Here is a 24,169-nt window from a genome sequence, read left to right on the forward strand (position 1 = left end):
ATCATGGTATTTATTAAGCCCTGCCAAGCCCTGTGGACTCGGTTAGACACAGGATAATCAAGTTGGACAGTCTCTGTACATGGGATTATAGTGGATGCTTTCGCTAGACTGTAAGCTCATTGTGGGCAGGGACTACATCTGTTTACTGCCATACTGTACTCTCCCAGGAGCTTAGTCCAGTGCTCTGCACACAGTAAGAGCTCAATAAATAAAATTGAATGAAATTATACCCAGGGCTCCCAGTCTAAGCAGGAGGGACAAGAGGTACTGAATCCCCATTTTGCAGATGTGGGAAGTGAGGTACAGGAAAGTTCAGTTACTTGCCCAAGGTCACCCAGCATGCAAAAGGAGGGCCGTTTACAACATAAACTCTAGTAAAACCTCAGCGACTCTTCTATTCCGTCCATCGGCAGGGGTGGCCATACTCTTCTGATTAGCGGCTCCAAATTTCGCCTCTTACTTAAAAAGACAATCCCCTTTGTTTAAACACCTGCTTCTGATTTCACGTCCAACATGAGAATTGTTTTCAAACACTAAAATGCTGGTAGCTCAAGTTATTTAAAAGACCAACCCTTCATTCTCTCCCAGACCCTCTCAGGTTTGCCATTTACAATTTTCTGTATCAAATTAGAGTTTGTTCTTTCAAGTATATAATGGTAAGCTTTTAATATAATTGTAGAGATATCCACCATCTGAGAACGATTAATTACTGCATTAATGACTCCGGGGACACAAAATGCAATGGTTTCATTTGGACTTCATTGTAAGATTCCTTTTGTCTTGCGGTAAATGAGAAAGCACCAGAATTCATGTGTCCCTTAAAATACCTTTTCTTTCCTGAAGGCAGTCGGAAAAACCGTATGTGACCAACAAGCCTAAATAGAGCTGATGCTTACGTAATTGTCTCTTGCAGACCAGCCTGGATACAGTTGCATGTGTAATTGCCTTTCTTTTCGAGCTAATTCGTAATATTTAGCCTGTTCTTCGCGGGAGAGGGCATGCCACTGGAAGTAAAATAGAGAGAAAAATTCACCTAAGAACAGATCATAACGATTCAAATGATGTGTTTCAGGATCCTAAAGGAATTTAAAAGATGCAAATCATTAGCAATAACAAAAATAATAATCAATGGTAAAAGCCTGTTCCCATCTCACATGGAGCTCAGAGTGTAACCCTGTGAAGGTAATAGCTTTTGTTTTACAGAAAGCAGAGCAGGTGATGATAATAACTGTGGAACTTGCTGAACGCTTACTACGTTCCAAACTCTGTATGAGAAGCAGCGTAGCTTAGTGAAAAGAGCCCGGGCCTGGGTGTTAGAGACCCTGGATTCTAATCCCGTGTCTGCCAAGTTACTGCTGTGTGACCTTGGACAAGTCACTTCACGTCTCTATGCCTCAGTTCCCTCATCTGCAAAATGGGGGTTCAATACCTGTGCTCCCTCCTACTTAGATTATGAGCCCCATGTAGGACCCGATTATCTTGTATCTACCCCAGTGCTTAAAGCATTGCTCAGCACATAGTAACAAATACCACAATTATTATTATGATTATCACTGTACTAAGTGCTGGAGTAGATCCAATAATAATAATAATAATGGCATTTGTTAAGCGCTTACTATGTGCAAAGCACTGTTCTAAGCGCTGGGGGGGATACAAGGTGATCAGGTTGTCCCGCGTGGGGCTCACAGTCATCATCCCCATTTTATAGGTGAGGTAACTGAGGCTCCGAGAAGTTAAGAGACTTGCCCAAGGTCACACAGCAGACATGTGGCGCTTAGTACAGTGCTCTAAGCGCTTAGTACAGTGCTCTGCACACAGTAAGCGCTCAATAAATACGATTGACTGATTGATGTGGCGGAGCCAGGATTCAAACCCATGACCTCTGACTCCAAAGCCCGTGCTTTTTCCACTGAGCTACGCTGCTTCTCTAGTCTTGCAAAGGGCTCACAGTGAAAGTAGGGCGAACAGGTATTGGATCCCCATTTTGCAGATGAGGGAACTGAGGCACAGAGAAGTTGAAGTGACTTCTCCAAGGGCACACAGCAGGTAAGCAGTCAGTCAGTTAATCATATTTCCTGAGCACTTACTATGTGCAGGGTGCTATACAAAGGTAAATGGTGGTAGAGCCAGTACAGCACTAAGTACTGTACTAAGTGCTTCAGAGAGTGCAATATAATGAAGGCCCTTCATCAAGTCATAAGATGCCAGTGAACAACCAAAGCTACATGACTGTAGAGCCCTGTAAAAGTCCTCCACACTGTCAACTCCTCCAGGGCAGGGAACTGGTCCGCCAACTCTTTTGTACTGTACTCTCCCAAGCAGTGTGGCTCAGTGGAAAGAGCACGGGCTTGGGAGCCAGAGGTCATGGGTTCTAATCAATTTTGCCACTTGTCAGCTGTGTGACTTTGGGCAATTCACTTAACTTCTCTGTGCCTCAGTTACCTCATCTGTAAAATGGGGATTAAGACTGTGAGCCTGTGGGACAACCTGATCACCTTGTATCCCCCCCAGCGCTTAGAACAGTGCTTTGCACATAGAAAGCACTTAACAAATGCCATCATCATCATCAACAAGCACTTAGCACAGTGCTCTGTGCAGAAGAAATCCTCAATAAATTCCATCGATCTATTGCTTGATTTTTTTATGGTACTTGTTAAGCGCTTCCTATGTGCTACACACTACACTAAGCACTGGGGTAGAGGGCTTGGGAGAGTAATAATAATAATTGTGGTATTTGTTAAGCGCTTACTATGTGTCAGGCACTGTACTAAGTGCTGGGGTGGATACAAGCAAATCAGGTTGGATACAATCCCTGTCTCAATCCCCATATGAGGTATCTGAGGCCCAGGAAAGTGAAGTGACTTGCCCAACGTCATAGAGCAGACAAGTGGCAGAGGCGGGATTTGAACCCATGATCTTCTGACTCCCAGCCCCACGCTCTATCCACCAGGCCATACTGCTTCCCTACAATACAGCAACATCATATAACATGTATTTTGTACAACATTCCCCTCTCACATTGAGTTTATAGTCTAGCACTCTCCCGATTTTCAAACCTGTACTAAAATCACACCTCCTCCAGGAAGCCTTCCCTAAACTCTCATCCCCCTACCCTATTTTCCCTCCTGACTGCCTCACCCATGGACTAATTCCAACCCCTCATGTTCTGAGGTACTCAACCCATCCCTACCACAATGGCACCTGTGTACCCTGCTACTTCCCTATTTTCTGTAATTCAATCATATTTATTGAGCACTTACTGTGTGCAGAGTCCTATACTAAGCACTTGGAAAAGTACAATACAACAATAAACAGACATATTCCCTGCCCACAACGAGCTTACAGTCTAGGGTGGGGAGGCAGACAACAATACAGATACATAAATTACAGATATGTACGCTAAGTACAGTGCTCTGCGACAGTAAGAGCTCAATTAATACCACTGATTGATGCACATGGAGGTTTCATCTTTTCAGTGCCTGCCATAAATTAGATTCCCCACCCAGCAATGCTGCTTAGGCCATCCTTATAAACTCCAACAAAACAGCCCCACCAGAAGAAGAAGCAAACAACACTGAACAGTGATGAAAATATCACTTTGTGAGAGGGACTCATTATCAACATCTCTTATTTCTGTATTTTGTTAGTCAAGGAAGGGAGAGGCGTGTTACAATAGCTTCAAGGAAACTTTACGCCCATATAAGATGACCTTGTTATCTTTTGAGAAACCCAGAGATAAGGGCAAGAACTAGAGGAGATTGGTTTCAAACAGGTTTCGGTACATTACCCTCAACTTTTCTTGAAAGTCCACAATGCCTTATGCTCTCCAAGATTTGGTCCAGAGAGTGTGCCGCAACCAGAGAGCCCATGGATATGTAACGCTAGAGGAACTCTGTCTGGGATTGAGCCTAACTCAGAATTTCATGGAATTTCATACATCCTGATCCTTCTTCCTTTAATACTGTTATCACTGTCTTCTATATTGGCTCTGTGTTGTTTTTTTCCCAATTCAATCCATCAATCACTCAGTGCTATGTATTGAGAACTTCAGGTGTGCAGGGAACCGTATTAAGTGCTTGGGAGAGTAGTCAGTCAGTCAGTTGTATTTATTAAGTGCTTAATGTGTGCAGAGCACTGTACTAAGCACTTGGGAGAGTATAATACAACAATAAACATCCTGTAAGTCCTGTAACAGGGTTGGTAGACGTGTAAGCTGCTCACAAGCTTACAGAGGACGAGTTTACAGTCTAGTTATACAGGTCTGCCCCCTCCCTTAATCTAAAATTGTGAGCCTCTAGAGGACCGGATTTTCACCTCCATGTTTTTTCTCCCAGTGCTTAGTACAGTGCTCTGCACAGTAAGCACGTAATAAAAAACACGACTGCTGCCGCTACTACCCCTACTCCTAACAATTACTACAGCTACAGATGAAAACAAAGCAATGCTATCAGTACTGAACTTTGCCATTAAAAGAAACCTGCAATAAGGCAAAACATGGAAATAAATAATGTAGCTTTACATTCTCTTCCTATCCATTTGTAAAACATAACTGATCACAGGCATTTGCTGTGCTCTACAGTTCATGAAAAATTAATAGAGTCACGCTAATGAAATGTTTACACTGAGCTCTGGCAGATTTACAGGTTCAATCAAACCCAACCTAAAGAACCTTAGCAGTTCTAAAGCGAACTGGTCTGAAAATGAATCCCATGATATTCATCGCATCTTGAATCTGGACTGTTCGGAAAATGTGTGTGCATTTTAAAGGTATTAAGGCTTAATGTGCATTCAGAAACCACTTTTGATGTTCCAAGTTGTGTTTGATCCTTATGAATGTCAGTTGTCTAATTTTTAGAGAAATGACGATATTAAGCTCATTGTGGGCTTGATTGTTGTACTGTACTCTCTCCGGCACTTAGTACAGCACTCTACACACGGCAAGCGCTCAATAAATATGATTGTATGAATGAGTGAGTAATACTTGTCAGAAGACGAAATGTGTGGCAAACTTTCAGCATCGATTTGCTAAGAGTACCATAATTACCCCGACGCCAAACTGTGTGTTTTTAGAGCCGGGAACTTTAAAGAGCTGGCAAGCATTGCTCAAACATAGTCCGAGGGGATCGAAAGCCTGATCTTAATCAAAGATCGCAGAGACTTGTAAATGGAAACAGGGGCCCCAAATCAGAGCCAGGGACACCCAAAATGAAAACCACCTTATGCTCTCATCTGAGGACTGCTAAGGGAGCTGAGAAAGTAGCAATTGCTGGAAACGAGCAAGCCCTGAGATGAGGCATACCTCTCTCTCATCTCCTTGCTACCTCTCTGGAGCATGGACGCTAATTTTTGTGGGAAGACCAATGGCCCTCATCATGAAGAATTAGAGTAGGATGGAAACCGAGATGAAAACGTAAGCTTTTTCTCCTTACGGATTCCTTTTTCCAAGGGCTTTGGGAAAGTCCGTACCTTGGGCTATGTAGCTGTGAATTCTCTAGGAGACGTTGTGATCGGTAACTGGGCCCATCTGGCCCAGGCATTAACCCTGGAGGGCTATTAGTATTACTATGCTATTAAATGTTGAAGAACCTGTGTGGTGCTACGCACTGTACATATTGAAAAAACACGAAAGCTATAACTTTGGCTTCCAATGCTTAGGGCCTGGGGAACATCTTTATTTTGAGCTACTGAAATTGGACTCAGGTAAATTGCAAAGTCGGACAACTTTGCTTTGTGATATCTAGTGGCAGGTAGTCGTGAAAATATTTTTTAGTTATCAGTTTAATGAGCAATAATAATAATAACAATGATGTTAAGTGCTTATTATGTGTCAAGCACTGTTCTAAGCCCTGGGGTATATACAAGCTAGTCAGGTTGGACACAGTCCCTGTCCCACTTGTGGCTCACACTCTTAATCCCCACTTTACAGATGAGGCAACTGAGGCACTGAGAAGTGAAAAGACTTGCCTAGGGTCACGCAGCAGATAAGTGGCAGAGGCGGGATTAGAATTACTTAATTAATTTTGGTATTTGTTAAGTGCTTCCTAAGTGACAGACACTGTTCTAAGCACTGGGGTAGATTCAAGATAATTGGGTTGAACACAGTCCCTGTCCTACATAGGGCTTACAGTGTTAATCCCCATTTACAGATGAGGGAATTGGGACACAGGGAAGTAAAGTGATTTGCCCAAGTGGCAGAGCCAGAATTAGAACCCATGATCTTCTGATTCCCAGGCCTGTGCTCTATCTGCTAAGCCACACTGCTGAGTAGACTCCTCACAAATCAATTGAAAAGGGTGTGCTTATGTCCTAGAAAGAATCAGGCATTTCCTGTGTCCTGTACGGGCAGACATGTAAATAACCGGTCTCCACTACGGTATCGGTCTGATCCAGGGTAGAAGACACTGGGATGGAATTTCCCCACCAGTCCAGGCTGAGGAGACACTCTGGATTTGAGGAGGCCTGTTCAGCAGGCTGCCCCCGTCCCTGGCCGACTTCGGGGTCTGGATCATCGCTTCTGTTTGAAGCTGGTGCCAGAGGGGCGTTGCCGCTTACAGCTTCTGACAAAGCTGCTCTGGGCCGTAGCTTTCACCAAAGGTCAACCAAGGATCCGGGCAGTGGACAGAGATGGTGCCTGGAAGCTTGATTTTCTGGCTCTGGGCAAGGCACCGGAGACCTCAGAATGGCTGTCTAGGAGTGAGGCCATCCTTTTTTTTATGGTATTTGTTAATCACTTATTATGTGCCAGGCACTGTAGTAAGTGCCAGGGAAGATACAAAGTAATCCATGTCCCACTTGGAGCTCATAGTTTTAATCCCCATTTTACAGATGAAATAACTGAGGCACAGAGAATTGAAGTCATTTGCCCCAGTTCACATTGTGGGCAGGGAATGTGTCTTTTTATTGCCGCATTCTCCCAAGCACTTACTAAAGTGCTCTGCACACAGTAAGTGCTCAATAAATACGATTGACTGACTGACTGACTGATATAGCAGACAATTGGTGTAGCTGGGATTAGAACCCAGGTCTCTCTGCCTCCTGGGCCCATGCTCCGCTGTCACTTAGTCCTCCCACAATCCCTCCTTTTTGAAAGGTTTTGGGCTCTAGGGGCTGTGGAAGAGCAGCTTAGACATTGCCACACACTAGACACTGTATATTTGCAGAGGATCCAGCTGTCCAGGGGAAATCCAGGACTAATAATAATAATAATAATAATAATAATGGTATTTGTTAAACATTTACTGTGTGCCGACCGCTATTCTAAGGGCTTGGGTATTTACAAAGCAATCAGGTTGTCCCATGTGGGGCTCATAGTCTTAATCCCCATTTTACAGATGAGGCAACTGAGGCCCAGAGAAGTGAAGTGATTTGCCCAAGGTCACACAGCAGACAACTGGTAGAGCCAGGATTAGAACCCAAATCCTCAGACTCCCAAGCCTGTGCTCTTGCCACTAGGCTATGCTGCTTCTAGCTGGGACTACGACTCCCAACAGTCCACGCTCCTTGAGGGCAGGGATCACGTCAGCAAACGCTGTTGTACTGAACTCTCCCAAGCGCTTAGTTTACGGTTCTGCACAGAGGAGGGCTCAATGAAGACCCCGGCTTGATTCACATGAGGCCCCCTGGGAATGAACCTCTATTTCTGGATTAGCCCAGCTTCACTCTGGTCCATCCAACAACCAATGGTATTTATTGAGCGCTTACTCTGTGCAGAGCACTGTTCTAAGCACCTGGACCAGATGAGAGTCAATGGTCTGGGCCAGGGCTGACCTGTGAGCTCGCGTAGTTGGGAGAGGGTAGGATCCTCTCTGGGAAGCAGAGAAAGGGGAGTTTTAGTGAAGTATTCCCCCAGTTGCCACCTCTACGCGACTTACCCTTCTGCCAAGGATCTGGTTGATAGCTGCGCTTTCTTTCAGAGTACATTCGGCGACGACATTGGCTCTCATCTCTTTCATGTATAACATAAAAGCGTTCAGAGGTTTCTTGATGTGAGGTCTTTTCGGCTCCTGCTCTTTTCTCTGTTCATGCTGAGGCTTCCTAAAAAGTGAGGGAGGGGGCAAACCATCTGTTTACCATCACCGGCCAAACCAACTCCGGGGACACAGTCTACCCAGACCCGACACAGTCTCAGGCCCTGAGATCGAAGAGAGGATGGGCCTCTCAGGACCCTCGTGAAGACAGTAAAATCCAGCAGCTGAGATCCCCAGATGCTTTAGGAAGTCTTCCCCGCTTTTTAAAAGCAGATGATGACCACGAAAATCTCGTCACTGAAGGCTGGCGTGGGGTCAAAGAACTGTGGTAGCATTGTGACCAGAGTCTCCATCAACTGTGAGGAAGAGCCAGAGGCCTGCTGTCTCATTGTGACTCTGGACCAGCACACCCCCCGGTACCCAGAAAGAAGCATGGATGTTGTGGACTTTTCTAATATTTGTGGTATTGGTTAAGCACTTACTGTGTGCCAAGCACTGTACTAAGCGCTGGGATAGATACAAGATGATCAGGTTGGGTACAGTCCCTGCCCTACCTGGGGCTTACCAGATGTCTGTTATACTCTCTCAAGCGCTTAGTATCATCATCATCAATTGTATTTATTGAGCGCTTACTGTGTGCAGAGCACTGTACTAAGCACTCGGGAAGTACAAGTTGGCAACATATAGAGACAGTCCCCACCCAACAGTGGGCTCACAGTCTAAAAGGGGGAGACAGAGAATGAAACCAAACATACTAACAAAATAAAATAAATAGTATGTAGCTCTGCACACAGTAAGCACTCAATAAATATGACTAAGTAGGAAGGCGAACAGCTATTGAACTCCCATTTTACAGATAAGGAAACTGAGGCACATAAAAACTCATAAGAAGCAGCATGGCCTAACGGATAGAGCACAGGCCTGGGAGTCAGATGGTGATGGGTTCTAATCCTGGCTCCACCACTTGTCTGCTGTGTGACCTTGGGCAAGTCACTTCGCTTCTCTGGGCCTCAGTGCCCTCATCTGTAAAATGGGGATTGAGGCTGTGAGCCCTATGTTGGACAGGGACTGTGCCCAATCCAACTGTCTTGTATCCTCTCCAGCGCTTAGAACAGTACTGGGCACCTAATAAGCACTTTACAAATATCGTTATTATTATTAAAAAAGTTAAGAAGCTTGACCAAAGTCATTTAGCAGGTAAGTGGTGGAGCTAGGATGAGAAGGCCGGTTTTCTGATGCCCGGGCCCATGCTCTTCTGGGCTTCTAGCCTTGCTATCAGGATGGCTGCGACTTCTAACCTGGATGCCATCTGCCCTGGGTGTTGGGGACACCAGGAAGAGTCAGGCCAAGGACACCAAGGCCCCCACATGAGGCTGGAATAAATCAGAACCCAAGCGGGTCCCTGCAGCTCGGTGACTGAGGTAATATTTTGGATTTCCCAGCAGTTCCTGGGGCCTGGGGTTCTGGGAGGAAAGCCAGGTTGAAGAATTACACCTCATACAGGATTCCAAATCCTAGATCCTGCTCACTAGCAACTTTCACAGAACTGGACTCAGAAACCTAATGGCCCAAAGCTCTTCAAACAGGCCCCAAGCTCTAAGAGATGTCCATGTCAATTTGGATTGTTTTAAGGGTATTTGTTACTATGTGCCAGGTGCTGTACTAACAGTTGGGATAGATACAAGTTACTTGGGTTGGACACAGTCCATGTCCTACACGGGGCTCACCATCTTTAGCCCCATTTTATAGTTGAGGAAACTGAGGCACAGAGAATTGAAGTGACTTGCCCGAGGTTGTACAGCAACCAGGATTAGAAACCAGGCCCACGCTCTATCCACTCTCTCAGGTAACTGACAAGATGGAGGTGACAGCGTGGCTCAGTGGAAAGAGCCCGGGTTTTGGAGTCAGAGGTCATGAGTTCAAATCCCAGCTCTGCCAATTGTCAGCTGTTTGGGCAAGTCACTTCACTTCTCTGGGCCTCAGTTCCCTCATCTGTAAAATGGGGATTAAGACTGTGAGTCCCACGTGGGACAACCTGATCACCTTGTATCTCCCTAGCGCTTAGAACAGTGCTTTGCACATAGTAAGCGCTTAATAAGTACCATCATCATCATCATCATCATCATCATCACCTTTAGGGCAATTCCTGACAGAGGGGTTAACTGGAACCCATCTCTGACTCCAGAGTGGAGTTATCTCGGAGATCTTGCGAACCCAATCCTTGGGCCAGAACACAGGACACGGACCTCCCTTCGCTTACCTGCAGCCCCAGGTTCCTACAAGAGGTGGGTCCATTTCAGTCCACCTTCCACTGAACGTAGCCTCATCCCCATCGGAAAAACTCTCCCGGGACTGAGAGAGCTGAGAGTCTGATAGGGACCATCTCTCTTTATTGTGTATTGTACTTTTCCAAGTACTTAGTACAGCGCTCTGCAGATAGCGCTCAATAAATTCGATTGAATGAATAGAGAAGCAGTGTTGCCTAATGGATAGCGCACGGGCCTAGGAGTCTGTTCTAATTCTGGCTTCACCATTTATCTGCTGTTTGGCCTTGGGCAACTCACTTCACTTCTCTGTGCCTCAGTTCCCTCACCTATACAATAATAATAATAACATTATTTGTTAAGCACTTACTATGTGACAGGCACTGCAGTTAACGCTGGGATGGACTCAGCAAGCAAACTGGATTGGACTCAGTCCCTCCCTCGTGAGGCTCACAGTCTCAATCCCCATTTTCCAGATGAGGTGACTGAGACCCAGAGAAGTGATGTGACTTGCTCAAGGTCACACAGAAGACAGATGGTAGAGCCGGGATTAGAACCCATGCCCAGGCCCATGTTCAACCCCATGCTGGGGATTAAGACTGTGAGCCCTAGGTGAGACATGGACTGTGTTCAACCTGATTAGCTTGTATCTCCCCCAGCGCTTAGAACAGTGCCTGACACATAGTAAGCACTTAACAAATACCACAATTTATTATTATTATTAGTGGGTATAAACCGCCACAGTAAAAAAGAATGAAAGCCAAGACCCTTTCCCTCTTGGTCGCCTCCCCGCATTCTAAGACTTTTAAGGACGAAAGCCGGTACAGACTTACACGTGCATTAGGTCACTGTCAGGATGGGGATGTTCTTGCTTGACCTGAGGTGTTACGATGGCTGGGTGAGGGATTCCGGTTGCATGGGGGCCTGGAGGGCCAGGAATCATGTGATGTGAAAACCTAGGAGAAGAAGAGGAAAGAAAAAAAATTGGTCCCAGAGGAAATGAATGCCACACCGCCAAGAGACTCAGGATTAGGTTTGATGCACCCCACTGTCAAGTAGACTTTCTGCCCATCCACCCACGTGTTTAACCGCATGGGCTATCTACTTTTGTGTGGTCCGTATTTACAGATATGCCCTTCAGGCAGGGTTTCTCAAACTAGGAGGAGGCAGAAGGCTGGAGGAATGATGGAGATGCCCTTTATCATCAAGCATATTCTCCTCTCCTTTTTTTCTTAGCAATTCCCTTAGCGGTACAAATGTCTACAGGACCCCTTTCTAGACTCAGGCCCGGTGTGTAGGACTCTTGCTTGGTGAAGGCCCCCCAAAATCAAATTTGGGACGTTGTTATGAAAATTCAATCCTTTTCTCCCATCTCCTGCCTTCCATCCTACTATTCGGTGGAAGGGGGAACTATGAGGAAGACATTCCCATATTCTTTCAAAAAAAGATTTTCCTTACTAGAAAGGAGAAAGAAATGTCTGAGAAACCTTGCCTCAAGGAAAGAGAATGGAGTGCATGAGGAAACATTATGTAATGCTGAACTTGATACGGAATGGATAATCACACACACACACCAACTAGACATTAAAGGCAACTGTATTTCCAAATGCCGCAGAGCATAAAAACACTATTAAAATGTCCACCACCAGCCAACACAACAGAAGGAAACCGCCATGCAGAAAAAACAAAACAAATAAGAACATTCCTTTTGACAAGGCGTTTAGATATATGCTTGAATTGACTTGGAAACTTTGGTTTTTCAGAGGGTTTAAAAGGAACGATTGGGGTCTCATAAGACATTCACTCTTTCTCCCTCTTTTCCTTTATTTTATTTTATTTTAAATGGTATTTGTTAAGCACTTACTTTTTGCCAGGCACTGTATAAAGTGCTGGAACTGGTACAAGAAAATCAGGTTGGACACAGTTCATGTCTCATGTGGGGCTCACAGTATTAATTCCATTTTACAGATGAGGTAACTGAGGCATAGAGAAGTTAAATGACTTGCCCAAGGTCACACAGCAGACAAGTGGCAGAGTTGGGATTAGAACCCAGGTCCTTCTAAATCCCAGGCTCTATCCACTAGGCCACTTTGCTTCCTCCACAACTTTTCCACAAGCCCAATATCAGGGATTTTCCACACACCCAATGCCCGAGAACCTGGTGGGGAAAGAAGGACTCTTAAGAAGGCAAAATCTGGGAAACCAAACAAGTGAGGAGGTGAAGTTTTCCACAACCTCATGATGAGAACAAACAGAGTGAATCTGCTATACTTAGTGAGTATAAAACCCAAAATATTAATTAATTGCATGAGTGAATCCTGTCACCAGACAGCTGTATGGGTTCACTTGAAATGGGTGAAATGGCCTAGTGGCAAGAGCGCGGGCTGCAGACTTAGAGGACGTGAGTTCTAATGCCAGCTCCACCACTTGTCTGCTGTGTGACCTTGGGTGAGTCATTTCACTTCCCTGGGCCTCAATTATCTCATCTGTAAAATGGGGATTAATACTAGTGTGCCCCAGGTGGGAAAGGGACTGTGTCCAACCTGATTACTGTGCCTCTATCCCAGAACTTAGAACAGTGCTGGCACACAGTAAGCGCTTAACAATTACCATAATTACTTATTATTATTATAAATAAGTAATTATTTATACTCTGTATTTATACTCTGTATTTATACTCTGTATACTCTGTATACTCTATATATATACTCTATATTTATACTATTTATACTCTGTCTCCCCCTTTTAGCCTGTGAGCCCACTGTTGGGTAGGGACTGTCTCTATGTGTTACCAATTTGTACTTCCCAAGCGCTTAGTACAGTGCTCTGCACATAGTAAGCGCTCAATAAATACGATTGATTGATTGATTGATTGATTGATAAAGAGAATTTTCTTATTTGGGGATGAAGGCATCATTGTTCTCATGGACTCCCTCTTAGTGACGATGACAACGATAATAGCAGGACTTGTTCAGCGCTTATTATGTGGCAAGCACTGTACTAAGCACTGGGGTAGATATGAGATGTCTACCGTTCAACTAGAAAGGAATCAAGAAACTCTGAGTTACCACAGACGCCCGGATGTGAAAAAAAAAAGGTGGGGAAAGTTCGATAAACCCTCATTAACCAAACATCGGAGCGTAAGAACACTCTCCCCGCAACGAGCCGACACCAAATGCGCAAATGATACATGGCAACCTCCCGTAGATCCAAGCGCAGAATACAGAAGCCATCTTTCGTTCAGAGTGCAAAAAGCATCGCATAGAGCAGCTTCAGAGGGGGCCCAGGCCAGCTTTCAGTTAGCATTGATGGCTTGCACCAATGTCAACACAACGGCCTGATTCACACACTAGTTCGAACCCACCCTGCGTCCCGACAGCTATTAATCGAGGCGCTTTCCTTTTGACGGCCTCGGTCTGGAGAGGGGCTGGTACCAGCTGGGTATCTTCAAACTACAGGGCTCCTAGGCTGAATTTCAACAGTGCCCCCGGGGAAACTAATTGATCCAAATCAGACTTTTTTCCGGTAGCGTGTCTGAATCCGGGGATGGTGACTGGCCCTAGGTGGGTGTCGGTTTTAACCCTTGTGCTTTTAGAGCAAACGGTTAGAAGTGTTGGTGAGCCCAGATCCACGGTGGATCTGGCTTCAGGGCCAATGGGGCAAACACAGGGGCACAAAACCCCAGTTTTGGGGGTGGAGGAGAAGGGTGCTAGCTACTGCACTCCTAGTGTGGGAAGCCAGGCAACCTGCACATTCAACAGACGTGTTATTGAGTGGATGCATTATTTTTAGCTGACTGAAAGGCGAGCAGAGGCATACGGGATGCAAGCAGAAGAGCAACTTGCCCTCTAAATGCCAGCAGTTTTCTCCCCACTCATTCCCCCCCTACACCTACCTGGACATAGAAGTGTCGACTGAGAGGGTGGATGGAAATGGCTGCCTGAATCCACCTGTGATGGGATATACAGGCTGACCTTGCCTGAGGTCACAGAAGAAAGGAACCCATCAATAATGAGATATGGTCACAGGAATTACCGACTAGAAATCGAGAGTCTGATGAGGGAAAATGAAGGAGGGAACAAAGCAGTAAGAGCTTGAGCCCTGAGGCTCTGCCAATTTCTTGGGCCTTCCATAGGAGATCGCTAACTACCACGGAGATCGGCTGCTTCCATGGCATAATTGAAGTCCCCGCTCACTCTCACCCGGGCAAAGTGCCTTTCGAAGAGACTCGACCCCAACTTTAAAATCTTATCGCTACATAAATGATTAGATGGGAGATGCCTGCTCCTCAGAGAAATCAGATGTATCGGGAGTCTTTTTTTTTCCCACAGTTTTGAAGAGACTGGGAGAGGGGTCACGGAGGAGGAAGGTGATAGAGGTGGAAAGGGGGAGAGGAGAAGGTAAAAGAATACACATTTAATACGCCTGTCTGAGTAAACAAATCAGTTCACTTCAGACCCCCATATTGCCCGCTTTACAGTCACTCCTGTTAGAGTCAGCAAGCAAAATCCTGTCTCACCTTTTTTTTTGTTAACATCCCCCTCCCACTCTAGATTTTCCTCGCTCTCTCTGAACTCATCCTCGTCGGACAAACACCCTGCCCTGGCTCGCACACTTAATTCCCAGCTCTATTTCCAACTGCCATGATGCAACTCAGCACACAATTAATGCCCCTAAGTGGCTAAGTTCAGACGGAATAATTGATCTGGCTTTGAAAGTCTAAGCTCAATCAATTAAATTCAAACAGAGTTATTGACCGAGAGATTGAATGTTTTTTTTTTTTTTAATTGGCATTTCCAAAGCTACTGGCCTTACTAATGATCAGGAGGACAATCTCCTTACTTACAAAGGGAATGTGGGTTGGGGCTTTCTGGGTGGGGAAAGGTAGGAGAGGGACATGGACAAAGATTTGGGGGAAAGAACAGGAATTGATCAAAGGAAGCCAATAGGGTGTTTCTTAGGTGCCAGCCATAAACCGAAGGCAGAGTCCCTTGGATTTTGCCTCTCTTCTTTTCCTATTAAGGTTTTTGTTGAAACAACCATAAGAAAGCAACCAAATAAGTGCTGGCATTTGGCTCCTAAGGAAAGAAAACTGAGATTTACATTGCACTCCGGTAAATCCCTGACTCATTTTTCCAAACTTCAAGACTATTTTCAAATGCTGATATTTCCAGAAGCAGTGTTAGTTGTCATCTATTTTAGACCAGATTGACACACTATATGGAAAGGTATATTGTATGTGTCCAAGTTGATCAGCCGAAAGTGCAGGTAGGTTTATCAGAATGACTAAAAGCAATTTCACCAAACCATCTCTCTAAGATAGTTCCGAATTCCACAAACTGGAAACAATCTCTTGGATGCCAACACGTTCTTATTCAATTCCTCTCTGCTCGTGCCCAAACTACAGACTTTTAGGTCTTTGAAACGAGTTGGAAAAGAAGGAACTGCTTTCCTGGCTGAAATGCAATTTTCTTTACACCCATAAATACTAGAAAGACAGAAAATCCATCTTAACACAAAGATTGTAGAGAGAGAATTGGTTTAGGAGTGCCAGTGCTCCACTGAGGGTTGGGAGAGAAGGTCTTACCAGCCAAGAGGTGGTGTAATCTGCCCGACACCCCCTGAAGACAGAGGGTAGAAGGTAGGCATATCAGGAGCCGGAGGGTGTCTGGAAATGCCTGTGGAGGAGATCAGAGGAAAGGTGAGTCTGCTGACTTACGTGGCACTAAGCCATCAGAATATTGGCAAAGCAGAATATTGACCAATGCAAGACCCTCTCCATGAGGAAAAAGAATCAGGTTTAACTTTTCAGGTTTAAGAGGCAATGGTGTTGTCATCTTCCCCACCTGGAAAAAGGGAAGGAGTGGGAAAAAAAATTGAGAAAAGAAAGTTTCCCGAATCAGGATAAATACATCTGTTACGTAAATTATGCGGTCATAAAAAGCAACTCTAGCACACGAATGCAACCACAGTAGAAATTTGACCGTGCTTTATTTTAACATCCTTTCCCTTTGCCTCTCTAAGGCAATGGCCGGGCAATGCAACTCCTTTACTGTGAAGTATAACCCAGTGGAAAAAAAAGGAGAAAATGACAGTCCAACACACTATGGAGCAGTAAGATTAGGTAAACTCTTCTTCCACATTTTCACTGGTTCCCCTATGGATGCAGAGATTGGGGAAATTTACTACCACAGAGGATCAGTGATTAATTAGGAACCATCTTCAGGCCCACAATGGTCACACTTGATACGATTCATTTGGCTCTTGATTGCCACTCCAGTTCCAGCTAAGCTCTTCTTCAAGTTGAGTCCTCTGGGCTTCGAGGTCAGGCTGCCCTGTGTTGGTAGTATTTCACGGAAACAGCGCTTCATCACAAGAGATGCACCCTCGCTTCACATCCCCAGGAACACAAAGCCTTACAGCTGTGAAAACCACCTCAAGATTAAACTCAATCCCCATCCCAAGAGGTGCTCCTACTTAGGCATTACCTCAAACTCTTGCCCTGAGGGGAAGGAGAGGAGAGCAGAGAAGAGTGAAGGAGAGGAGAAAGGGAGGGAGAATGAAGAGGGGGAGTGACAGAAGGAGGACAAAACAGGTTGGAGGGAGAGACAGAGAATATAGAGGGAGGAGAGAGGGAGGAAAGAGGTTGAATACATTTGGGGAGGTGGCCTTTTAAATACAAAAGCTACAGAGGTTATTTCTTAACAGGTTAGCTTCTTTAAAAGGGTGTTTCAATATTTACATTCACATTTGGGAGCTGTAAACTTCAAAACAGAACATACAACCCAGAGGCTGAAACGGCATTTACTCTAATACTGCTTTGGGAGGCACAGAGGGCTTCCATTTTCTCCCCACAATTCACTATTCCAAATTCCACTGAAGAAAATGGATAAAAAAGAGTTCGGGGATTAGATGAATAATTTCTGAGCTCTGTACACACTCCAACTTTGCCTCCTAAAAAAGCCAACTCCTTTCCTTGTTGGAATGTCTGTCTCCCTGACTAAATTGTAAGCTCCTTGTGAGCGGGGAATGTGTTTACCAACTGAGAAGGAGTATGGTCTAGTGGAAAGAGCTTATACTTGGGAGTCAGGGGACCTGGGTTCTAATCCCAGCTTTGCCACTTGTCTGCTGGGTGACTTTGGGTAAGTCTCTTAGCTTCTTTATGCCTCAGTTACCTCACCTGTAAAATGGGGATTAAGACTGTGAGCTCTATGTGGGACAGGGACTGTGTCTGACCCAACAATCTTGTTTATAGCCCAGCGCTTACTACAATGCCAGGCACATAGTAAGTGATTAATAAATAACATAAGAAACCCCCCCAAACTCTGTTATATTGTACTCTCCCAAGTGTGTAGTACAGTGCTCTGCACATGGTATGTGCTCACTAAATACCGATGATAATGATGATGACCAAATCCTTGTGGAGGTTTTTCAGGTATGGGAGCCTGGAGTCAATCAATAATAATTAATAATATTTACTGCACCCCCTTCTGTGTGAAAAACCCCATACTAACTGCTTGGGTAAGTAGAAGACAAAGTTCCTGCCCTCAAGGAGCTTATTATAAAATCTGTCACAAATACTCTTTGCTAATAATGGTGCCTTCTTGAAAAATTAACTTCATCAGACTGAACCTGGGCTTCTACAAACTGGGGGATTCCCATCAAATTGTACAAAATTTTTGCAAATATTGGAAAGTTGGAGAGGAGACTTGACCCAAAGGTATTTTGACCTGGCCTGCCAGGTTTGAGAACAATTGCAAGTCCAAGGCTAGTTTAATTTAAACTAAGCCCAAGCTTAGTTGGGCTTTTTTAAATGTTATTTGTTAAGGACTTACTATATGATAGGCACTGCACTAAGCACTGGGGTAGATACAACCTAATCAGGTTGAACAAAGTCCATGTCCCACATGGGGCTCCCACTCTTAATCTTCACTTTCCAGGTGACGTAACTGAGGCACAGAGAAGTTAAGTGACTTGCCCAAAGTCACCCAGCAGATGAGTGGTGGAACTGGGATTAGAACCCAAGTCCTTTAGTTGGGATGAAGATATTAAAGCTGGTTTTTGCACCTGCTCAGGACTGCCTTGTTCTTTTGGACTACCCATTTCAGGCCTGAATTTCAGGTAGGTTACCTGGGTTACAGTCCTGCAAGGAAGCCAGAGACATCGGTTAGCCATTCGAGATGTTAGGGCATAGCCGAGTCCAACCAATTCTATGTTTCTGTTGCCTCCCACAGCTCAGAGCCATCAGGCACATCCCTCCTATGGCACTAGCACAAAACGACTACAGAGTGATGGGTTTTTCAAACCCCATTACAAGGCTGCCCGTGTTAGACAATTTTAGAGATGCCAGTTCACTGAGGATCACCCTTCTAGATCTATTCGCTGGCCAAAACTAAGCCCTAAGGCTCAGAGGCTTCTGGTGTCAAGAAGCGGATAGATCCCTGGCCTGGGAGTCTGAAGGACCTGGGTTCTAATCCCGGCTCCAACACTCATCTGCTGTGTGACCTTGGCCAAGTCACTTCGCTTCTCTGGGCCTCATCTGGAAAATGGGGATTAAGACTATGAACCCCATACGGGACAGTGACCGTGTCCAACCCGATTTGCTTGAATCGACCCGAGCACTGAGAACAGTGCCTGGCACATAGTAAGTGTTTAACAAATATTACAGGTATCATTATTATCATTACCAGGGTTCCTCAGAGGACATCATTTTCTGTTGTGGAATTCAAAAATCCTTAATCTCCATCTCAGATTTTCCCTCTTTTCTCCCCAGACTTCCCTTGGGGCTGACATGGTTAAACTCACGGGCTGCTCCAGACCACATTTTGTCTTTGGAGTTGGCCTCTCAGGCCACCACGAGGTCATTTCTAGACTGTGAGCCCACTTTCTAGACTGTGAGCCCACTGTTGGGTAGGGACCGTCTCTATATGTTACCAACTTGTACTTCCCAAGCGCTTAGTACAGTACTTTGCACACAGTAAGCGCTCAATAAATACAATTGATTGATTTTGTGAGGCTGTGGTGCATGTCGAATGATCATAATCCAGACATCCTTAATCGCATCCTTGATACCCTGGAATCTAATGTTTGCCATCTGCTTAATAGGGGCAGGTGCTGAGTCTCATTCATCACAGTATAATAATAATAATAATAATGTTGGTATTTGTTAAGCATTTACTACATGCCAAGCACTGTTCTAAGCGCTGGGTTAGATACAAGGTCATTAGGTTGTCCCACATGGGGCTCACAGTCTTAATCCCCATTTTACAGATGAGGTGACTGAGGCCCAGAGAAGTGAAGTGACTTGCCCAAAGTCACACAGCTGACAAGTGGTGGAGTCATTAGAACTCACGACCTCTGACTCCCAAGCCCGGGCTCTTTCCACTAAGCCATGCTGCTTCTCTCAGCGTGGCCTAGTGGATGGAGCACGGCTTCAGAGCCAGAAGGACCTGGGTTCTCATCCTGACTCGGCCACTAAGTGCTGGGGTATATACAAGGTAATCGGGTTGGACACAGCCCCTGTCCCACACGGGCTCACAGTCTTAATCCCCATTTTACAGATGAGGTAACTGAGGCCCAGACAAGTGAAGTGACTCAACCAATGGTCCCTAGCGCTCAACTTTCCTTTCATCAATACATGTTCACGCCTTCTAAGACTTTACCACCTCTGTTCTGTCAAACCACATCATTCCTCTTCTGCAAAAGCTTCCTAAAAGAAACTACCCACTCAAGAAAACATTCCATGACAAATTCCCTCGCTTCTCCCTTCAAACATATCCATTATTCAACTCAACGGTTATACATTTATCTATTTGTTACCAATTTATTCACAAGTTCATCACTTGTATCTATTCTCTCATTCTTTTAGCTATTGTAGTTGTTGTTTATGGTATTTCCTAAACTCCTACTATATTCCTGGCACTGTACTGAGCACTGGAGTAGATACAAGCTAATCAGGTTGGACACAGTCCCTATCCCCCATGGGGCTCACAGTCTTAATCTCCATTTTGCAGAAGAGGTAACTGAAGCACAGAGAAGTCAAGCGATCTTACAGCAGCCAGTGGAGGAGCTAGGATTAGAACCCAGGTCCTTCTGACTCCCAAGCCTGTGCTCTATCCCTCGGGATTGTAGATTCCTTGAAGGCAGGCATCACACCTGCTATATCTTCCCTGTATAACCGAAGAGTTTAGAACACTGCTCTGCACACAACAGGTGCTCAGTACAGCCTACTGATGTTGTCGATGACAAAGCACTGAAAGCTGGACAGTGAAAACACAGCATAGAAAGATCAACGATTCTTTTGAAATATGATGTTGCAGAAGGATTTTGAGAATACCGTGGACTGCCCGAAAAACAAATAAATGGATTTTGGAGCAAATTAAGTCAAAGTGGTCTTTGGGAGGCCAAATGGCTCGATTTAGATCAGCATATTTTGGACACATAATCTGGGGGACTAACTCTCTGGAGAGGGCACTAATTCCAGGAAAATTCCAGAGAAAATGTAGAAGAAGCAGACCAGCAGCTAGATGGATAGAGACCATAACAGTGATCACGGAAGAACTGTTAAAAAGGTTACAGATTATGGCAGAAGACAGGACATTGTGGAGAAAATAGATCCATAGAGTCTGTGTGAATAAGAAACAACTCAACAGCCCTTGATAATGATAATAAATGTACTGTACTCTCTCAAGTGCTTAGTACAGTGGTCTATGCAGCCTAAGCACTTAATAAATACTACCGATTGAGTGATAAAGAACCCATTTACCCTTTGCTACTAAATTTGTTCAAGGATTTATTTGATCTGTTTTTTATTGCTTGTTTTTCTTTTTTTATTCATTTTCATTGTTGTCCTTTCCCAGTGGGACTGTCCCCATATTGTAAGACCCTCTGAGGTAAGGGCTCTTTCTTGGCAATAAACATCAATATATTCTTCTGAGGACTTATTACAGTGCTTTAGGCAATTTAAGTGCTTAATAAAATAACAGTTATTGACTCTGACTAGTCAAGCTTTGAATAGATGCTCTCTACATTTTCTCACCAGAGATTACACTTGATTTGGGTGCTACTTGCCTGGCTAAAAATGAGATGTAGTTTGCAAACAAAATGACTTCATTGTGATCTTAATTAAATCAGATCTGTAGTTTTAGTATTTAAATTTTCCTTTCATAAAGTCCTTTTAAAAAATCTAATTCAACAAGGAGCAAGTAACAGAAAGAGAACGACAAGTTGCCCTAATATAAAATGGAAGTCAATAATCATTGCACTTGGTACAGTGTCTGGTACACAGTAAGCACTTATCAAATATCATTTAAAAAAATTAGCAAAAACCAAGAAAGGTAAAATTTGTGGTTCACAATCTCCCTCCACTTCCATCTGCAGTGGCTATTTTTTAACCAACCTCAAACCCAGTCTAGAGGAGTTGAGTTGTGAAAACAATCAGGGGTGCTGAGAATCGAGAGTTTCTTTTTCCTGTTTTAAAAAATAGCGATTTCTGTTGGGGTGATGAAATCTTGGCAAAATGGACTGATCCTTCGGGTTTCTTTACTCAGAGTCACCAGTTCTCCACAAAAACCTGGAAGATGCAAAGATACTCTGATCCCAAGAACCCCAGGTCCACGGCATATCTGCAATTTTTTTTAATGGTATTTGTTGAGTTATTACTATGTGCCAGGCACTGTTCTAAGCACTGGGGTAGATACAAGTTAATCAGGTTGGACACAGTCCATGTCCCACATGGGCTCATAGCCTTAATCCCCATTTTACAGATGAGGTAACTGAGGCCCAGAGAAGTTAAATGACTTGCCCAAGGTCACACAGCAGACAAGTGGCGAACTGGGATTAGAATCCGAGTCCTTCTGCCTCCTGGGCCTGGGCTTTATACATTAGGCCATGCTGTTTCCAGGAAGGCTCGGAAGGCAGGAGTCCATCCGGGTTGGGGGTGGAGTGGGGAGATCTGGGAGAATAATAATAATAATTGTGGTATTTGCTAAGCACTTACTGCAGTCCAGGCACTGTACTTAGCTCTGGGTGGATACAAGCAAATCAGTTTAGACACAGTCCCTGTCCTACGGCGGGCTTCCAGCCTCAATCTCCATTTTATAGATGAGGGAACTGAGGCCCAGAGAAGTAAAGTGACTTGTCCAAGGTCACACAGCAGACAAGTGGCAGAGCAGGGATAAGCACCCATGACATTCTGATTCCCAGGCCCGGGCTCTACCCACTAGGCCAGGCTGCTTCTCTGCACTGACCTTGTTTGGAGTTCACATCCGCTGGGATGTGCGAAGGATGAGATCCTGGCGAAAAGTGCTCGTCGCTGTAAGTGATGAGGGGGGTCAGAGGGTGGACGGCGTGGGAGGGCTGGACCACTGGCACCTTGTTGGACTGCAAGAGAAGAATGACGGTAAGAAGGGATGCGCTCGCTGAAGCCTCACGGCCGCATACACCAGTCAAAACCCAGGCGTCCGACACAGAAACCACAGACTAATTTCAGAGACCGCACCTCTCACTGTCGATCGCTCCCTGCCTAACACTGAACAAGTGCTGGCTTTGTAGACGTTATGCACGACCCTGAAGACTGACATGTGAAAAAAAAATACGTTATTCGGGTGACGTTGACTGTGTTTTTATGTGGACCAAGTGTTTTCTCGGTGTGGCCTAAATTGGTATAACTCGGGTTTTACGTCAAGCATGAACTGGTATTACATCTCAGTCAGTCAGTCATATTTACTGAGTGCTTACTGTGTGCAGAGCACTGTCCTTTTTTTAAAATGGTTTTTATTAAGCACATACTCTGAGCCAGGCACTGTACTAAGGGCTGGGGTAGATACCGTCTAATCAAGTTGGACACAGTCCCTGACCCAAACGGGGCTCACCATCTTAATCCCCATTTTACAGATGAGGAACTGAGGTGCAGAGAAGTGAAGTGACTTGACCAAGGTTACATAGCAGACAAGTGGCGGAGCCAGGATTAGAACCCAGATCCTTCTGACTCCCAGTCCTGTGCTCTATGCAAAAGACCATGCTGCCTTCCATGCTATACTAGCACTTGGGAGAGTAACTGGTGGATGCCCAGAGGCCAAATCAGGGTTTCAAAGGAGGAGTTCCAAGTTGAACAGCAATAAAACACCCATCTTAAATTCTCCAACCTTTTTAGGGATTTTGAGACAAATGTGGAGAGGAAAAAACATTTTCAAATTGATGTCTACCCTCTGTGTGGACTATGCTGTGTATCCCTGAAGCAATATGACACTCACCCCAGCCCCACTGCAATTATGTAAATCTTCTTAGACTCCACTATTTCATCTATCACTAATCTCCTTAACTGCCTGTCTCCCCAGCTCCTCTTCCCCCCGACCCCCCCAGACTTTAAGCTCCTTGTGGACAGGAATGGCATCTGCCAACTCTGTTGTATTGTACTTTCTCAAGCGCTTAGTATAGTGCTCTGCACACACTAACAACTCAGTAAATACAATGGACTGCTACTGTAAAGTCCTCACTGCAGGAACAGTTTCAATAGTGGCATAAATAAAAATTCCACAAGTTGGCAATCCCCTATCGATCAATCATTCAATCATATTTACTGAGCGTTTACTGGGTGCCGAGCACTGTAGTAAGCCTTTGGGAGAGTACAGTATAACAGAGTTGGTAGACATGTCCCCTTCCAACAATGAGGCAGATGACTCCATATAATTATCTGCTTATAAATTTCACCTCTTGTCTCTTTCAGCTCAACCAGATGGGAGTCTTGGTCAGCTTCCCTCTCTGCAGACTCAATCCACTGAATGTCCAGTACTTGGGGCAAATGTATCAATGAGCATGTGTTTTAAGGCTGGAAAAACCTTATTTAAAACCATCCTGCTACATCGATGTAACATCTAAAACTCTCTGGCGGGTTCCCATTTAATAAGCATGTTCTGCAAAGCCAATTCGGTATGAATT

General features: G+C 44.8%; 1 protein-coding gene across 1 annotated transcript in view; it reads right to left on the reverse strand.

The window, feature by feature from the left end:
• The window catches only part of LEF1 (lymphoid enhancer binding factor 1), a gene marked incomplete at its 5' end in the record, with an annotated part of 145,607 nt that overhangs the window by 19,110 nt on the left and 102,328 nt on the right, over window positions 1-24,169 (reverse strand). Inside the window, 6 exons of the mRNA XM_038755040.1 lie at window positions 897-1,004; window positions 7,872-8,034; window positions 11,065-11,187; window positions 14,127-14,210; window positions 15,819-15,909; window positions 22,480-22,612. Coding sequence (XP_038610968.1) covers window positions 897-1,004; window positions 7,872-8,034; window positions 11,065-11,187; window positions 14,127-14,210; window positions 15,819-15,909; window positions 22,480-22,612 — 702 coding nt within the window. The remainder of the gene's footprint in view (window positions 1-896; window positions 1,005-7,871; window positions 8,035-11,064; window positions 11,188-14,126; window positions 14,211-15,818; window positions 15,910-22,479; window positions 22,613-24,169) is intronic.

This window comes from Tachyglossus aculeatus, chromosome 12 (assembly GCF_015852505.1).
Source record: "Tachyglossus aculeatus isolate mTacAcu1 chromosome 12, mTacAcu1.pri, whole genome shotgun sequence".
NCBI classification, from domain to species: Eukaryota; Metazoa; Chordata; class Mammalia; order Monotremata; family Tachyglossidae; genus Tachyglossus; species Tachyglossus aculeatus.